Raw genomic sequence first — 15,358 nt, 5'->3', positions numbered from 1 at the left:
CTCTGCCTCTCCTCTTCTTTTTGAACTCTTCTCTGCCTCCGCAAATTCCTGCAGTAGCAAGTTCCAAAAGTCACTGCTGTATAAATAAGTACGTCTAAAACTGTGTTTTAAATTTATTTACATAAACTTACAAGTTTCAATGAGTGCCTCTAGTTCTGTTACTGATGGATTTGGCAGAGCATACATTCAGCTTTTCCACCGTCTCCTGTAAGTTGTGATGTTATTCTTTTCTCAATTTTCTCATTCTTTTCTAAATAGGACAGCCCTGGCCTTTTCAGTTTGTCCTCATAAAGCAGCTGCTCCATGCTCTTTATTGCTCTATTTATTTTCCTCTGTACCCTCAACTCCAGCGTTTCCTTGAGATGCAGAGACAGGACTGCATGCAGTGCTCAGAGCTAGTGTCTGTGGAAAGCACCAGACTTGTCACACACGTAAAGTATGTGCAGAAGTCTTGGGCAGTCCAGGAGGATATGTGCATGGAGTACATCTCAGTTGTAGCTGTGGCTTCTCTCTGCTGTCTGGCTCTGTTGAATCCATTTGTCTGTCAAGAGGGGAAGGCTGCAATGCACAGGCCTGCTGAGTTACTGGAAGGAGGTGTACGGTCTGTCTAGCCGGAGTATTTGACATGGTTAATCCACAGAATGAAACTACTGCAGGTCCACAAATTGGAAATACATTTTATTCCTGTTGCAGATATTAACAGGCTTGATGTATTTGGAGTCTGTGCAAGGGCAGAGTGCTTTACTGGGAACTAAAGCAAAATAAGCTATTGCAGGTCAATACTGTCCTCTGCTGGGAGGAACTACAGTGCTGTGCTGTGACTCCAAATGGGAATTAACACTTGGATTCCCATTTCACTCTGATGTAGGGCATTTTGCCTTTGGAACAGGGAGATCTGATGTTGTACTGGCTGCACGGAGGAAGTTCTCCTTTAATGCTTCACAAAAGCTGGACATTCTTCACGTGCTACAGCTGTGTTGAATTGTGATTTCATTTGTTTTTCATCTTGTGGGCATCTACTTCAGACCTTGTCCCCCATCCTCCCTATTATTTGCCTTTTAATATTTACTGCAGATTTATTTCTCTGACTGCGAGCTAGCGTGGTGTTCCAGACTTTATTTCTGCGAGTTGCTACTGGGGTTATGAACTTCTGTCTGATTCTGCAAAAATTCTTCTCTGATCTACTTATGCTCAGTCTGCTGGTAGGTTTGCAGCCTAGAGAATATCAGTGAAGAAGCATTAACTGTTTGGTCGTGAAGTGCCCCTGGGCCTGCAGATTGAGTATTGCAAGTGTGTGTCTAAACATTACGTCTGCATGTTTTAAAGCCTGTCCATACACCAGAGCAGGTGATATTTGTAGAATTAGCAGTGTGTATCTCCTTTCCTTTCTCTTTTCATAGTAAATTGCCGACAACCTGGTCTGCTAGCAGTTCGAAAGCAGACGAAATCAAATCTGTGTGCGCATGATGCTGTATGTAGTAGACACAAAGAAATTTAAAATAATGAGTCCTTTGAAGAAATCAGAGTTTCCAGTAGTGTTACAGAACAGAAATTCAATTTAAATTATGCTATTTGCAGAAATGCTTTTCATGTTGTTTGTGCCAGTTTTGGGTTCAGGAAGCACAGAAGGCCGTTGAGAAGGAAGTGCTCTTTAGAAATACTTCAGCTCTGTGCTTTCTCTAGCCCCTACCTCTGGGAGAATGGCATGGGGCAGAGACAAGTGCTCTTTTGTAGCAGTTTAGTTTTGTACCTGGGAGAAAGAGAAGAGCAGGACTTTCACCTGAGCCAGGCACTCTCAGGACTCTCTGGCTGTTTGGGCCTCTGCCCTTGGCTACTTTCCATTCCTGTAGCACTGTGCAGAGCTCAAAGTTCAGGTCCTCAGCCCAGGTTGTGTAAGAGCCCAGGCACTCAGTATGTAGAGGCTTTTGTGTGATACACAGGTATATCCATTGCAGGTTTGTGACTACTGTGTTTTAAGATATATTGGTAAGAGAAATTATAAGTCTTTTATATATTTTTTTTTTCTTGTAGCTTCTTAGAAGCCACAGGGCAATCACCAACAGTTTGCAGCAACTTGTTTAAGTATTTTACATCTCTCTTCTAGTAGTAAAGTGGGCTTATAGGAATAATAGAGAAATGACAGTGGTAGTACAGAGTTCCCTGCTGCGGTTAGCAGAGATGGACACAGAGGTTAAACTTTGTTATGTATTTTGTATGGGATTTATGCAAATACAACAGCGTGATGCCAGCCACACATGGTATTTTAGATACAAAAGCTTTTATAGCAGAGTGGGTCTGTGATAGAGTTAATTGTTCTCCCTGTCCTTCAGTAAGTGTTCTCTTCTGCTTGCTTATCTAATCTATAGTCATCACGGAGTGCCCATTGCTGTCATTCCTATACATGCTCCTGGTTCTGCTCTCTCCTTCTGTCATCATGTCAGATTCTTTCATGGTCTCCCTTCTGCTCCCCACTGCCTTTTGGGAGAAGTTTATCTCCCACGGATGGAAGTAATTGGGGTATTTGTACTGTATGCAGGATTGATGTATGATATTTTTCCTTGTGTCTGACAGGTTGTTTATAAGAATAACGATATTCGTCTGGAGCTGTCTCGCTTGGCACGGATTGGTGATACTAAGATGAAGATCTATGGGGAAGTGAAGTTTGTATGTGAGAATGTGGCTACGCTGGATCCCATCAGCTTTGAGACACCCGAGGCCTACATTAGTCTGCCCAAATGGAATACCAAAAGGATGGGCTCCATCTCGTTTGATTTCCGAACCACTGAACCCAATGGGCTGATACTTTTCACCCATGGCAAGCCTCAGGAGAGGAAAGACTCCAGGAGCCAGAAAAATACAAAGGTAGACTTCTTTGCAGTTGAGCTTCTAGATGGGAACCTCTACTTGTTGCTGGACATGGGCTCTGGGACCATTAAGGTCAAGGCCACCCAGAAGAAAGCCAATGATGGAGAATGGTATCATGTGGATATTCAACGAGATGGAAGATCAGGTAGAGTGGTGGCTTTTTCTTAAGCAGATTTACATGTATCTTTCAGATCTAGACCCAGGGTTAGAAATCAGTCTTAAGAAGCCTTCAAAACCAGCTAGGTGTAAGTCACCTTCTTACAAAAAGTTAGTCTTACTCCATGACATTTATCCAGCAAAACAAAGATGTGAATGGCCATGTTGTCATCAAATGTCTAATGTGAACTTCAGATAGCACATCGCAGAGGCAATTATTAAAATTTACTCTGAGTTTTCTGATACTCTGGACCTATGTTTGCAATTTCATATGTAATTATAGTGATGGCTCCTTTGAAGGTTGTGGTACGGTTTAAGAACCTTCAGAACCATAATTATATAGTCCTTGTTTTGAGACATTCTCACTGATTTATTTTGGATTTCTATTCAAAAAGGAACTGGATAGAAATCAAATGAGCTTTTTTGTTGTGATCTGATATTACCGTCTTCTGGATCTTGTATCTTTCAAGAATGCAGTGGGGGGGTTGGATTTTGTCATAAGGAAAATAAAATTAATGTGCACAAATGGTAAGAAATCAACATTTTCATCCTATTGTTTCCTTTAGCATCTCAGAATTTTCAGTCAGGTTTCTTCTTGACTCTCAGCCTGGATACCAAGCCTGTAGCAATCCTAGTTAAAGTATCTGGGTCAGCATTCAATGGATGTTTTTCCTTTTAGTTTCTCATTTTCAAAAATGTGTTTTAGTTTACTTCAAATAATATACTTATCTTGCGATTACAGAGAGGTATTTTGTTAGTTTCTAATGCTGTTTATAAAGCTAGCATACTCCTGGTGACTCTGAAATTGTGTAAGGAAACAAAATAAATAATGTAACTTCATCTTGAGAACATGTGAGCAATTGTACTCGAATTCCTCCTGGACTGGTGGGATCTGAAAGCCAGGCCATGTGTCCCTTCAAAGGGAATTTTGCCTACGTTTGCAAGTGGATTTGGGATTTGTCTGGAGATCTCCAGATGATAGTAGTAGATCCCTAAGTTTGTTTTTTTAGTCACAGAATGTCCTTGGTACAAAGGAGCACAGCACTAGAATTTGCTTGCCTTAAGTTTTCAAAAGAGTTGACTTTTAGATGGTATGCAAAGCCTAGCTGTTTGAACAGGTCTTCGCCTGAAGCTAGTTTTTTCCTTTGATGATGTAAGGAGTTTTTTTGTATTTTGCATCGCGCTCTACTAGGGCTTAATATGTGTGGTTATATATTGCTATCTCTGAAAGACATCGATAGGAACATTTTATAAAAGAAACCCTAAATAAATAAATAAATTGAGCTTTGATTTCTTTGGAATTGCTAAAATTTAATTAACTTCCAAGGATAAACTCAATTACTAGCATTCAGTACTGCCTTCAGTTTTGCTTGCTCACTTGGGGACTGTCTGGTCCCTGAAGAGGCAGCTGCAGGAGGAGGAGAGACAGACATGGCACTAAACTCTCTGCTAAGGAAGTTGGTAAAAACCCAAGGGACGAGAAGTACCCATGTTCATCTAGGAGGGTGTGACTGACAGGATTGCTACTTCATGGATGAGACTGGAGGACTGACTGGCTGGTTGTTCAGCAGAAGGGTTTGTGATGGCCTGAATACTGATCAGAGATAACAGATTGTGAATTAAAAGCAAAAAGCTCAACAAAAATGAGCACGTCTGCATATTCTCTCCTCTCTCTGCTTTTTTTTTTTTTAAATGTGTTTTTTTGCTGATGACGAGTGCTGGGTTAATGACCCTAGTGACTGATGATGTTTCTGCCGGATAACCAGGCTACCAGCATTCAGTTTTCCACACCGTACCTTTAGCAAGCATCAACCACATCTATCGTGTGATGCTTTGGTAGGCATGAGGGTCGTCCTTTCTTGTTTAGTCCTTGGCTTTTCTTCCACGTGCAGACTAAAGAATGGCTGCACCTTAGAGGTGGTGGCATTTTGTTTTATTGTTGTTATTTGGTTTGGTTGTTTTTGTTTTTTAAATGCAGATACCTGCAGACACAGAAACTGAACTGAAATAATGAACTTAGCAAATGTGGGCCACAAAATAGCTATTTGGTTTTAATGAGCTGGTGACCTACAGGTTCTGATTCTTGCTACTAAAGCAGCCAGTCCTTTGCTAGGTGTCAGCTCCCTTACTTCTTTCGATTTCAGGAACAGTCCAAAACTTAGGGCTCTGGTGAGCCTATAAAATAGCCTAACATCCAAATATTCACTAATGCTGGGGAAGCACAGCAGTCTTGCTCAAATAACCTCTGGCATCTCTATTCCCTTTAGGATTTGTGTATGCTTTGGTCTGTGCTGCCTGCCAGAGGAACAAAAGCTGTTTTTTCTCTGTGCTCTGACAGAAGTTGACAGGCTGGACATGGACACCTTGTGTCCTGTGACCTTTCTGTCCTTTGGGAATGCTCCTACAAAACCTGTCACAGTTTCCAGCAGGAGAACACTGAGCATGTTACACAAGACAATGTTTTTGGTTGGTCTTTGGCTACAAAACACGCGATATCCCACCTGCTGAGAGACTAAAAATCTTCCTGGAAGGTTCTTTCTACAGTTTCATCAGTGTAGTGCAGTGCTTTGTATACCAGGGATTTGGAGAAAGAAGAAGAAAGAATGACATTAGCCCATCTAGCTCCTCCTTCATAGGGTCAATTCAGAATTTTTCCATCCCAGCAGCTTAGTCTTAAAAGTCCTGTGCACTGGATCTAGTACCGCATCCTTACGGAATTAGGTGCAGGGCACAAAGCACTGGCAGGAAGTTTAGGCTGGTGTCTAGCCTGTTGCCTTTTTTTATTTCCTTCTCTTTCTCCAGGTTTTATGCTTCTCCTTGGTATTCAGTATTTCTTCTCTTTTTTTTTTTTTGGGTGGGGGGGGTGTTGCTTTTGCAGGTGTTTGCTTTCTCTGTAGTAGCAGCTGTCTGGAGCTTAGTCCTTCCAGTGTTTCAGCTTGTTCTAATCTTTCGGGTAATGTGTACTTGATGTGCCGCTTTTGAGGAGTGGCAGTGCAGACACTAGAAAGGTCGCTGTGATCCTGTGGCTCTGTGACACGCTGCTGTTACAACTGTAGGTGTATTGTCACGTCTTCTTTTTTCTTAAAATGTAAAAGGGAAAATGTCTGCGGTGCTGCAGCTGGTTTTTACAAAATGATTCATCAAATAACCCGGGTTCTCTGTGAGCCTTTAATTTGTAACGCCTCTATTGCTTCTGGCACTTTGCTGCCTCTGACATTATTCCTAAGTTATTCACACATCACACACATGAAATACCTTGTCTCTGTGTCATATGTGCTGTTCTCCAAGATGACACCTATTCCAGCTGAAGAACGAGCATATGTACATGACTGCGCTTTCTTACAGAGACACAAAATAGAACTAACTCTATTAACTAAACTCTCCCACCTTATCGTAGGGGTGTATGATAAAAATGCAATGATGTGGAATTAATCTTAAAGCTTGGATAGGCCTCTCTGAGGACAGGCTATCTTAATGCCAAGGCAATTGGATGTGATGATTTATTGCTAGGAAGAGTGAAGTGCTGATTTTTTGCTGAGAGTCTTGTGGGCAGATGTCCCTATCACAAAAGCTGCTGAGTGCTTTTCTGAAGAACATGCTGTTTTGCGACAAGAGAGACCTGTGTTATGAGCCCTGCTTTTCCTTAGACGTCTGATCTTAAGCAAGTCACTTGGCTTCTACGAACTTGTTCCATGTGTTCTGGTCACATCTGTGTATTAGAGGTTCTGAGTAATTTATGTGCTGGGACAATTTCTTGAAATATCTATGAATGGCCTTAGTGTAGTAGGTCCACATCTTGCTTAGAACCTATGAATACCTTTACATTTTTAATAATTGTTCTTCAGAAATAACCTTTGTCTTTCTCTACTTAAATTTTTCTATATATAAAATGGAATTTAGAATACTTAACTTTCTTTGTAAAACCATAGAATAATTTATTTTGGAACAAATTTCTGGAGGTTTCTAGGAGGTTTTTCATGAAATCCATGTTTCTTTAATGCTGTGCCTGGCTGTGTTTTGGATACCTTCAAGGATGGTGATTCCGCAACCTTTCTGAGGTTCCTGCTTCCAGTGTTTGATGGCCCTCGAAGTGATAAATGTTCCTTTCCAGAGAGCTGGAATTTCCCTTTCTGCAGCTATGATCAATGCCTCTTGTCACTCCAAGGGCATGTTGCTGGCTCATTTTCAAGTTGTTGTCCAGCATGTCCTTTTCTGCAGAGTTGCTCCCTACCCAGCTGGTCCCTAGCCTGTACTGATGTGTGGGGTTATTCCTCTCCAGATGCAAGACTTTGCATTTATAGTTGTACATTAAACATTTTTTATAAGCCCTTTTCTCTGTCTTGTAAAGGTTTCTCTGACTGGTAGCTCTGTCTGTCCTTTCATCAGCCTTTCTCCCCAATTTAATGTCATTTGCTGACTTGATGAGGGTCTATTTTGTCCTATCATCCAGGTCCAGCTTTGATGAAACGTTTACTGTGACAGCTATGTCATATGAATTAATGCAGAATCACAGAATGGTTGAGGTTGGAGGGGACTTCTGGAGGTCATCTAGTCCAACCTCCCTGATCAGGCAGGGTCACCTAGAAAATGTGGCACATTCAGGCAGATTTTGATCATCTCCAGAGAAGGAGACTCCACAGCCTCTCTGGGCAACCTGTTCCAGTGCTCGGTCACCCTCACAGTAAAGAAGTTTTTCCTTATATTCAGATGGCATTGGCATTTTTCAGTTTGTGCCCATTGCTTCTTAACCTATCACTGAGCATCACTGAAAAGAGTCTGGCCCCATCGTCTTGGCACCCTCCCTTGAGATACTTATACGCATTGATAAGATCCCCTCTCAGCCTTCTCTTCTCCAGGCTAGACAGGCCCAGGTCTCTCAGCCTTTCCTCATGAGAGAGAGGTTCCTGTCCCCTTATCTTCATAGTCTTCCACTGTACTCTCTCCAGGAGCTCCGTGTCTCTTGCACTGGGGAGCCGAGAACTGGACACTGTATTCCAGGTGTAGCCTCACGAGGGAAAATCACCTACTTCGAATATTCTTTTGCTTATTTTTCCTGTCCAGTCCTGATACCATCAGATTCCTATATGTTCTCAGTACTACTTTGCTTTGCTGGATGAATACCATTGAATAATGCTCAATTTTTACATGTTATTGTTCAGCCATTGCATTGCTAAGCTTGTGATGTTATGTTACAAGGTGGTGTACAGACACATGCTGATCCAGTCACTGTATGGAAACACTTACAGCTTGGGGTTAAAGAGGAGAGGGAGCTGTGTAAGAATCACTGTCTCTGTTAGGAGTGTATTGGGGCAGGGAAGAATCTTTATTTTCTTCCACTGAGCCTTAAACCTCACTCAATTATTGGAAGAAATGAACTATACTGAGGCTGTAACTGAAAGCATTGATTGATGTCTCCTTATCCTCCTCCTTAAGGTACTATATCAGTGAACAGCAGACGCACCCCATTCACCGCTAGTGGGGAGAGCGAGATCCTAGATCTGGAAGGCGACATGTACCTGGGTGGGCTGCCAGAAAACCGGGCAGGGCTCATCCTTCCCACCGAGCTCTGGACAGCAATGCTGAACTATGGCTATGTCGGCTGTATCCGAGACTTGTTCATCGACGGACGAAGCAAGAACATCCGGCAGCTGGCAGAGGCGCAGAACGCAGCAGGAGTAAAGTCCTCCTGCTCCCGCCTGAGCACCAAGCAGTGCGACAGCTACCCCTGTAAGAATAATGCGGTCTGCAAGGATGGCTGGAACCGCTTCATCTGTGACTGCACTGGCACTGGCTATTGGGGCAGAACCTGTGAGCGAGGTAAGTTGAGTTTTCTGACCTCGGTTATGCAGAGCTGAAGTTGTGCAGGAGTACTAGAACAAAATCCAGTGGTTCCATGATACTTTCTCCTGCCGATGTTGGTCTTTCCGGTGCTGAATTCTGGTCCCCACACTGAGAAAGCTCTCATCTCAGATGGTTTCTTTCCAGTCTTTTCCCACTTTCATTTCACGAGCTTACCTTCTTCATCTGCCACTTCACTCCCTAACTCTGAAGTCATTTTCTTCAGATTCTAGGATCTCTTCGGCTGAGTACAGTTTTCCTTCTAAGGCAGACAATCCTGCTGCATATGACAAGTTTCAGGCATATTACTGGAAACATTATCAAGTGTAAATTTGAATTATTGTGATATTTCTTGCATGAAACAGATGACGTACCCTAGTTCTGTCTAGTCTTCCTCTTTTTTACATGGTAGGATTTCCTTGATGGCTGTTTATAGGTGAAATTATGAAATTACCTAATGGAGTTGTGTTAACAGCAACATGTCTCCAAGTTCACCTCTGAAAGCAAATCTATAGAAGATGGTGGGAGAGTCTCTGCCCCTTATCATTATGTTATTGTAAAGACATCTGACTGGAGATGTGAGGCAAAGGTATTGCTGGTACAGGCAGGCAAATGTATATGTTCTAGACCACACGGAAATGAATTCAGTAATGTAAGATGTCTGAGCTATACTCTTGAACACCAGGTGGTTCCATTAATAGTTGTCCTTAGTGTACTGGTGACGCCCTTGGAATGAGCAGTTAAAAAACCGCAGTGCTAAGATCGCTTAAAAAATAAAATACTTCCTATAGAGTGTTTTTTGGTATTGAAACCAAGTTTTCTGTTCAATAGTTGCTCATTAACACTTCTTTCTGACTGAGCTGCCCTTACAGTACACCGAAGAAATAACTATAAACTATCAGCCCTATTAATCTTAGGGCTTTCAACACATTCTTTCTATTACCTTTTTGTCACCATGGCGTAATGGTTATAGCATGTGTCTCAGAGTTGGAAGTTTGGATATTTTTAAGCCTCTGCCATAAATATGTAAGAAGCTGCTTTTCCACTCAGTGTTCCCCTCTATGCCTTTTTTACCTTAGATCACAGTACCGTATGACCCAAGAAAAACACTGTGGGAGTTAGGTGCTATGCACAAAATGTGAGGCAGATGTGAGATTTTGTAATTCATTTGCTCTCCAGATGATTTTCTTCTTTGCAGGAATTTTTTATTAATGACTAGAATTCTTTCGACAGACTGGGTAGGGTTTTTAGGCTTTACTGCAAAATATGTGTGATCATTCATAAGGCTTCTCACAGCCAGCAATTTGCAGCATGCTGCCCTAAGCAGCAATTGCAGTTAATTGCCAGTGGTCCTTAAAACAGCTGAAGCGTCAACACTGCCATCCGTGCTGTGGGGACATGGGTGAAAATGTCATGTCATGAGATTCATGTGCATTGGCTGTGCCAATGTCAGCTCAGCAGTTCTCTCTTACAGACTGCATTGGATTAGAGGATTCTGGAAGACATCAGAGGTTTTCTCAACCACAGACTTGTGCATCATATTGGCCTGACTCTGTAGCCAGTGGCAAGTGAGCTTCCCATTCTTGATCGTAATTCTGTAATGCATCTCTGCTGCCCAGCCTCAATCAGTGTGTCAATTTTGGGAATCATGTGAGAAGAGCCTTTTGGAATCACTACAAACATTGCAGCCTTTGGACAGGTTTCCAAAAAGTCAGAGATCAAGGGAAAGGTGTCGTGGTTCCGCTCTAGTGGGCAGCCGAGCTCCACCACAGCTGCTCTCTCACTCTCCCTCCTCAAAGAGGAATGGGGAGAAAATATGTGAAAAGGGCTCAAGGATTGAGATAAGGACGAGAAAATCATGCAATAATTAGTGTAATGGGCAAACCAGACTCATCATAAGAAGACAGATAGTAAGATTTATTGCTCATTACTAACAAGCTAGAGCAGTGAGAAACAAAGGAAAGAAACCAAAAGCACCTCCCCCCCCATCCACCCTCTTCCACCTCCTCCCCCCGAGCGGCGCAGGGGAATGGGGGAATGGGGGTTATGGTCAGTCTACAGCACTTCTTCTCTGCCGCTCCTTCTCGGTCACTCTCGTCCCCTGTGCTGTGGGGTCCCACCCACGGGATGCAGTCCTTGATGAACTGATCCGGCGTGGGCTTCCCACAGGCAGCAGCTCTTCCAGAACTGCTCCAGATATGGGTCCGTACCACGGGGTCCATCCCTCAGGAGAAAACTGCTCCAACCTGGCTCCCCCACGGGCAGCAGCTCTGGCCAGGTCACCTGCTCCTGCGTGGGCTCCTCTCCACGGGCTACAGGTCCGGCCCAGAATCTGCTCCGGCAGGGGTCTTCCACAGGCGGCAGCCTCCGTCGGTGCAGGGCCACCTGCTCCACCGAGGTCTCCTCCACGGGCTGCAGCGTGGAACCCTGCTCCACCGTGGTACTCCATGGGCTGCAGGGGGACATCCTGCTTCACCATGGTCCTCACCACAGGCCACAGGGGACTTCTGGTCCGGCGCCTGGAGCACCTCTCCCCCTCCTTCTACACTGACCTTGGCACCTGCAAGGCTGTTTCTCACTCCCTTGACTCTCCCGGCTGCTGTGTGGCGCAGCGTTTTTTTCCCTGTCTTAAATATGCTCTCACAGAGGCGCAAAACAACATCGCTTATTGGCTCAGATCTGGAAAACAATGGGGCCCTTCCCAAACATGGGGCGGCTTCTAGATCTTTCTCACAGAAACCACCCCTATGGCCCCCTGCTACCAAAACCTTGCCACGTAAACCCACTAGCTGGTGTAGCTGTGTGCAGGGTTGGAAAAGATGTGGGATGACTGCTGGCTTTGCAAGTGGCATGAACTCAATTAAAGAAGTATTCTGATCTCTTTCTTTATATGACACTGATAAGTACTGTAAGATTAAAAACAAGTAGAGACCTGGCAATGATAACTTGTGCTAAATAGCTACGTTTCCTGTGCAGTCAGAGGAATGAGGTAGTTGCTTCTCAGGAGAAATCCAAAGCAATTGTGTGATCTGCTTGCCTCCTTTTGTTGATTTACCTTGTCTCCGTTCATGGGTTATGTTGAGATCCTGGTCTGATATTCACTACTGCTGCACTCCAGAAGGTGCTAGGAAGGAACTGGCAGCACCAAACTGCCAAGGCTCCCAGATTGAGAAAAGAGATGATGTCTTGTTGGAGTGGAGAAAAGAGGCTGACGGACAGGACATGATCCCACCTCTAAATGATGCTTTGAGTCCCTTGTAGTCTACTCTTCCTAGTCTGTGAATGCTCATATTAGAGTTCTCCATTCCTGCTAAATGCCTGCTATCTTTTCTCCCACGAACAACTTCCTTCTTCCACCCTTGCCCAGATGTCCTCTCATGAGGGCACTTGGCCTTCCCAGTAACAGTTTGTCCTTGAATGGCGCTGTGCCTGCATCTGAGAAAGTTATGATCTCCTTGCCTCACCCTGCCCATCAAGCTCTGATGTGCTCCTGTTACACCTGGTTAAAGTATGCATGGTGGAGAGGAAGATTTAGTCATGCGAGAGACTCCTAAAATGACAGGTGTTTGGGGGGGTTGTCAGAAATAAAAGGCAGACACAGAGAATTGGATGTGATTGAAGTTATTATGACTGCAAGTATATATTGCACTTAGTTTGCTAGGCCTTGGGTTGTGAAGTGTCAGGCATTAGAAAAAAAAAAAAAAAAAGCTTGGAGCTGTACTCTTCATAGTATTTAGTCATTCTTGCATCCTCGGGTTTTAGAAGGAATAGGAATATCAGAGAACAGTGCAGTGAAGTCTCTATTCTAGAACACCTTGTTCCATCAGGTCTGCCGTATTGCTAGTTGGTTTGAATAAAGGAATCAGACATGGGATAAACTTTGTGAGAGATGACAGAAAGGATCCTCAAATGCAATGGGTAGCATGTTTCCTCCTGTTGTTTGTGAAATACCTTCTCATATTGAACCCAGCAGGAATTAGGGCGCGTTGCAAGCCTGTCCACAGGAAGGGCTGGAGGGCTGATACAGACAGGGAGGAGAACAGGAAGAGGTGGAGTGGTTAAGCTGCCATGAGGGTTCTTTAGTGGTTTAAGGTACTTAATGTCTTCTGTGCTCTTTAGTTTCTAATTTGTTAGTACTCGACATCAGCCATGGCATCAGGTCACAGCAACCCCGTTAATTACACTAAATGGAAGTACTCGAGGTGGAAGTTGAGGTCTGGCTCATGGAGTGCGATGTGTTTCCTTGCTGTAATAACAGAGTACCTCCTCACAACCCACAGACATTTTTTTCTGAAAAGAACCCCAAGGCTCTGGCATTAAACAAGCAGGAGGAGATGAATGTGTGTTGTATTCACATAGCTATTTCCTGTAGCTGCAGGGAAGATTTCATGAGCAATCATGAGGGTGATTGGGATCTGTTCTGCTGATCCTGAAAGCTCTCTGCAATGTTTTCCTTCCACCTGAACTTAGAAGAAGCCAAAAGCCCAGGAACAAGGTCATATAGAAAAAGAGTACTGAAAATCAGATAGCGTTAGGCCACTGAAAATTCAATGTTGTTCATCACTCACTTCTTAATGCTTTCTCCTACTTAATTGCCTCGGTTGGACTTCCTTTTATTATGAGGAGTATACTAATACGATTAGAAACTGCGAGTTGATATGAGACTGCCAGCCATTTAAGACTGAAATAAAGGGCACTGAAGTTGAGATTTTAAGCCTTTCAGGTTAACTGCTCAGAACTGGCATACTTGGGGTCCTTTCTAGGTAAGAATGAAGAATCTTGTTCCAACTCTTTTTATTTGCTGAACTGCACCCAGTGTTTATTGCAGCAGACAAAGATATTCCATTCAAGTTCTCCCTGGGGCTGGAACCACTGTCCTTTCCTGTTTGGGTTTGCTCACAGATGGGCGATTAAATCCTGAGCAAACCAGGCTTTCTCTGTGTTTTGCATCACACTGTTTGTGAACAGCAATGTACCTGCTGTTGGCAATGCCGATGTTGAGCATAGGGCTACACATTCAGTTTTATTATCTGCCTAGTACCTTTATGGCAATGTTTGCTAAGAACAGTTTAATGACAACAAACATCTGCCCATTATGTATGCAATAAACGGGGATGCTGTAAAATTACTGGTAATAAGAAATGCTACAAAATCATTTACTACATGGTTTAAGTGCTGCATCCGTTGATGTCTCAAGCACAGGTAGCAGCATAGATTTCATTTTTGTTTTAGTGAAGATATTTGATGATGATTACATATTTGAAGGTTTGTTTTTAAAAAAACAAAACACTCAAATATGTTGATGCTTTTTAGACAGTCCAGTCCTTCCAAGTCTACAGAGTTATGCTGTGTAACTGCAGAGAATTTATTTTCTTATAGGACTGAGGGTTCCCAGGGGTGCTGGACGTGACAGGAGAAAAGCCTTTGTTGCAGTGTTTTAGTGCTTTTAATCCCAGCTGGATCTCAAATATTCAAAGACTTCAGGAAAGTCAAAATATCAGAATAATATTTATGATTTCATGAGATAAAATCAAAGATCTTAGAGATCAGAAGGTCTATTCTGCAACTCATTTTTCATTAACTTACTAGTGCCAGGTAGGTCCCTGCTGTACAATTTGCCAGAATGTCTCCAAACAGCAGAAAAATAGATTCCATCTGAAATTGAAAAAAGTTCAAGTAATCCCTTCACACCCATTTGCATTTTCACCTTACTAATTTCATAGTAAAGTCTCTATTCAATATGACTTGAGGCATGTTAGCTTTGCTAAGGGCATTTGTGCGAGAAGTTCATTTTCTCACTTACCATCAATCTGTTTGTAATACATGGCTGTTTCCCTCAGTGGCTGGTCCAAGCAGCTACTAATGACATACGCTGTCCACAGTTCTTCTCAAGAAATGCTGTCCTGTTTTTTTCTTTTTTGGACTTACCTTCTATCTCTCCATAATGACTGGCTGTTTCAGGGTATGAGATCACTGTTTGGTGTTCTAACTGCTGTTTTTTTCCAACTATATTAAGCTCAGACAGGCCTTTATGTAAACTCAGCTTCTACCTAAAGATTTTGTAGTCTCCATCTTTGCTTCCTTTTCTTGCCTTCCATAGGGTAAATTCTATTCTAACATCTCAACAGCTCCCACAGATGCATGAGATGTTGCTCTAGAGCCAGTAAGGACATCACAGCCAAGGTGGGCCTTGTAAAGGAAGAGAAGCAATGTGAAGGAACTATTTCAATCTTCCAGTTGTGTGGTGTCGTATTGTGAGCCTTTGCACTCCACTTTGACTATATATCACCAGGACGAGTGATGGCCTTGTAATGCCTTTGTGATATCCTTGGTACAGAAGAGCGTGCAGTTAATTCTGCGGTCAGGGTGATTACATCTTTTTGGGAAAAGATTATTTCATGGTCTTCAGGCTGTTGAACTTGAACCTTGAAGAGTCTTATTGACATGACAGTATCTAAAAGCATCTGCTGAGCAGTTGGGAAATCTGAGACCATATAAA

The 15,358-nt window shown here is 43.0% G+C and overlaps 1 protein-coding gene across 5 annotated transcripts in view; it reads left to right on the top strand.

The window, feature by feature from the left end:
- Positions 1-15,358, top strand: part of NRXN3 (neurexin 3) — a 973,627-nt gene that overhangs the window by 285,045 nt on the left and 673,224 nt on the right. For all 5 annotated transcript variants that reach the window (XM_072038404.1, XM_072038409.1, XM_072038408.1 and 2 more), the window contains 2 exons: positions 2,572-3,010; positions 8,455-8,838. In XM_072038404.1, the coding sequence (XP_071894505.1) occupies positions 2,572-3,010; positions 8,455-8,838 (823 nt within the window). The remainder of the gene's footprint in view (positions 1-2,571; positions 3,011-8,454; positions 8,839-15,358) is intronic.

Source organism: Anas platyrhynchos, chromosome 5 (assembly GCF_047663525.1).
Source record: "Anas platyrhynchos isolate ZD024472 breed Pekin duck chromosome 5, IASCAAS_PekinDuck_T2T, whole genome shotgun sequence".
Taxonomy (NCBI): Eukaryota; Metazoa; Chordata; class Aves; order Anseriformes; family Anatidae; genus Anas; species Anas platyrhynchos.
Note: the sequence above shows the minus strand (reverse complement) of the source record. Positions and strands in the feature narration are given on the sequence as shown.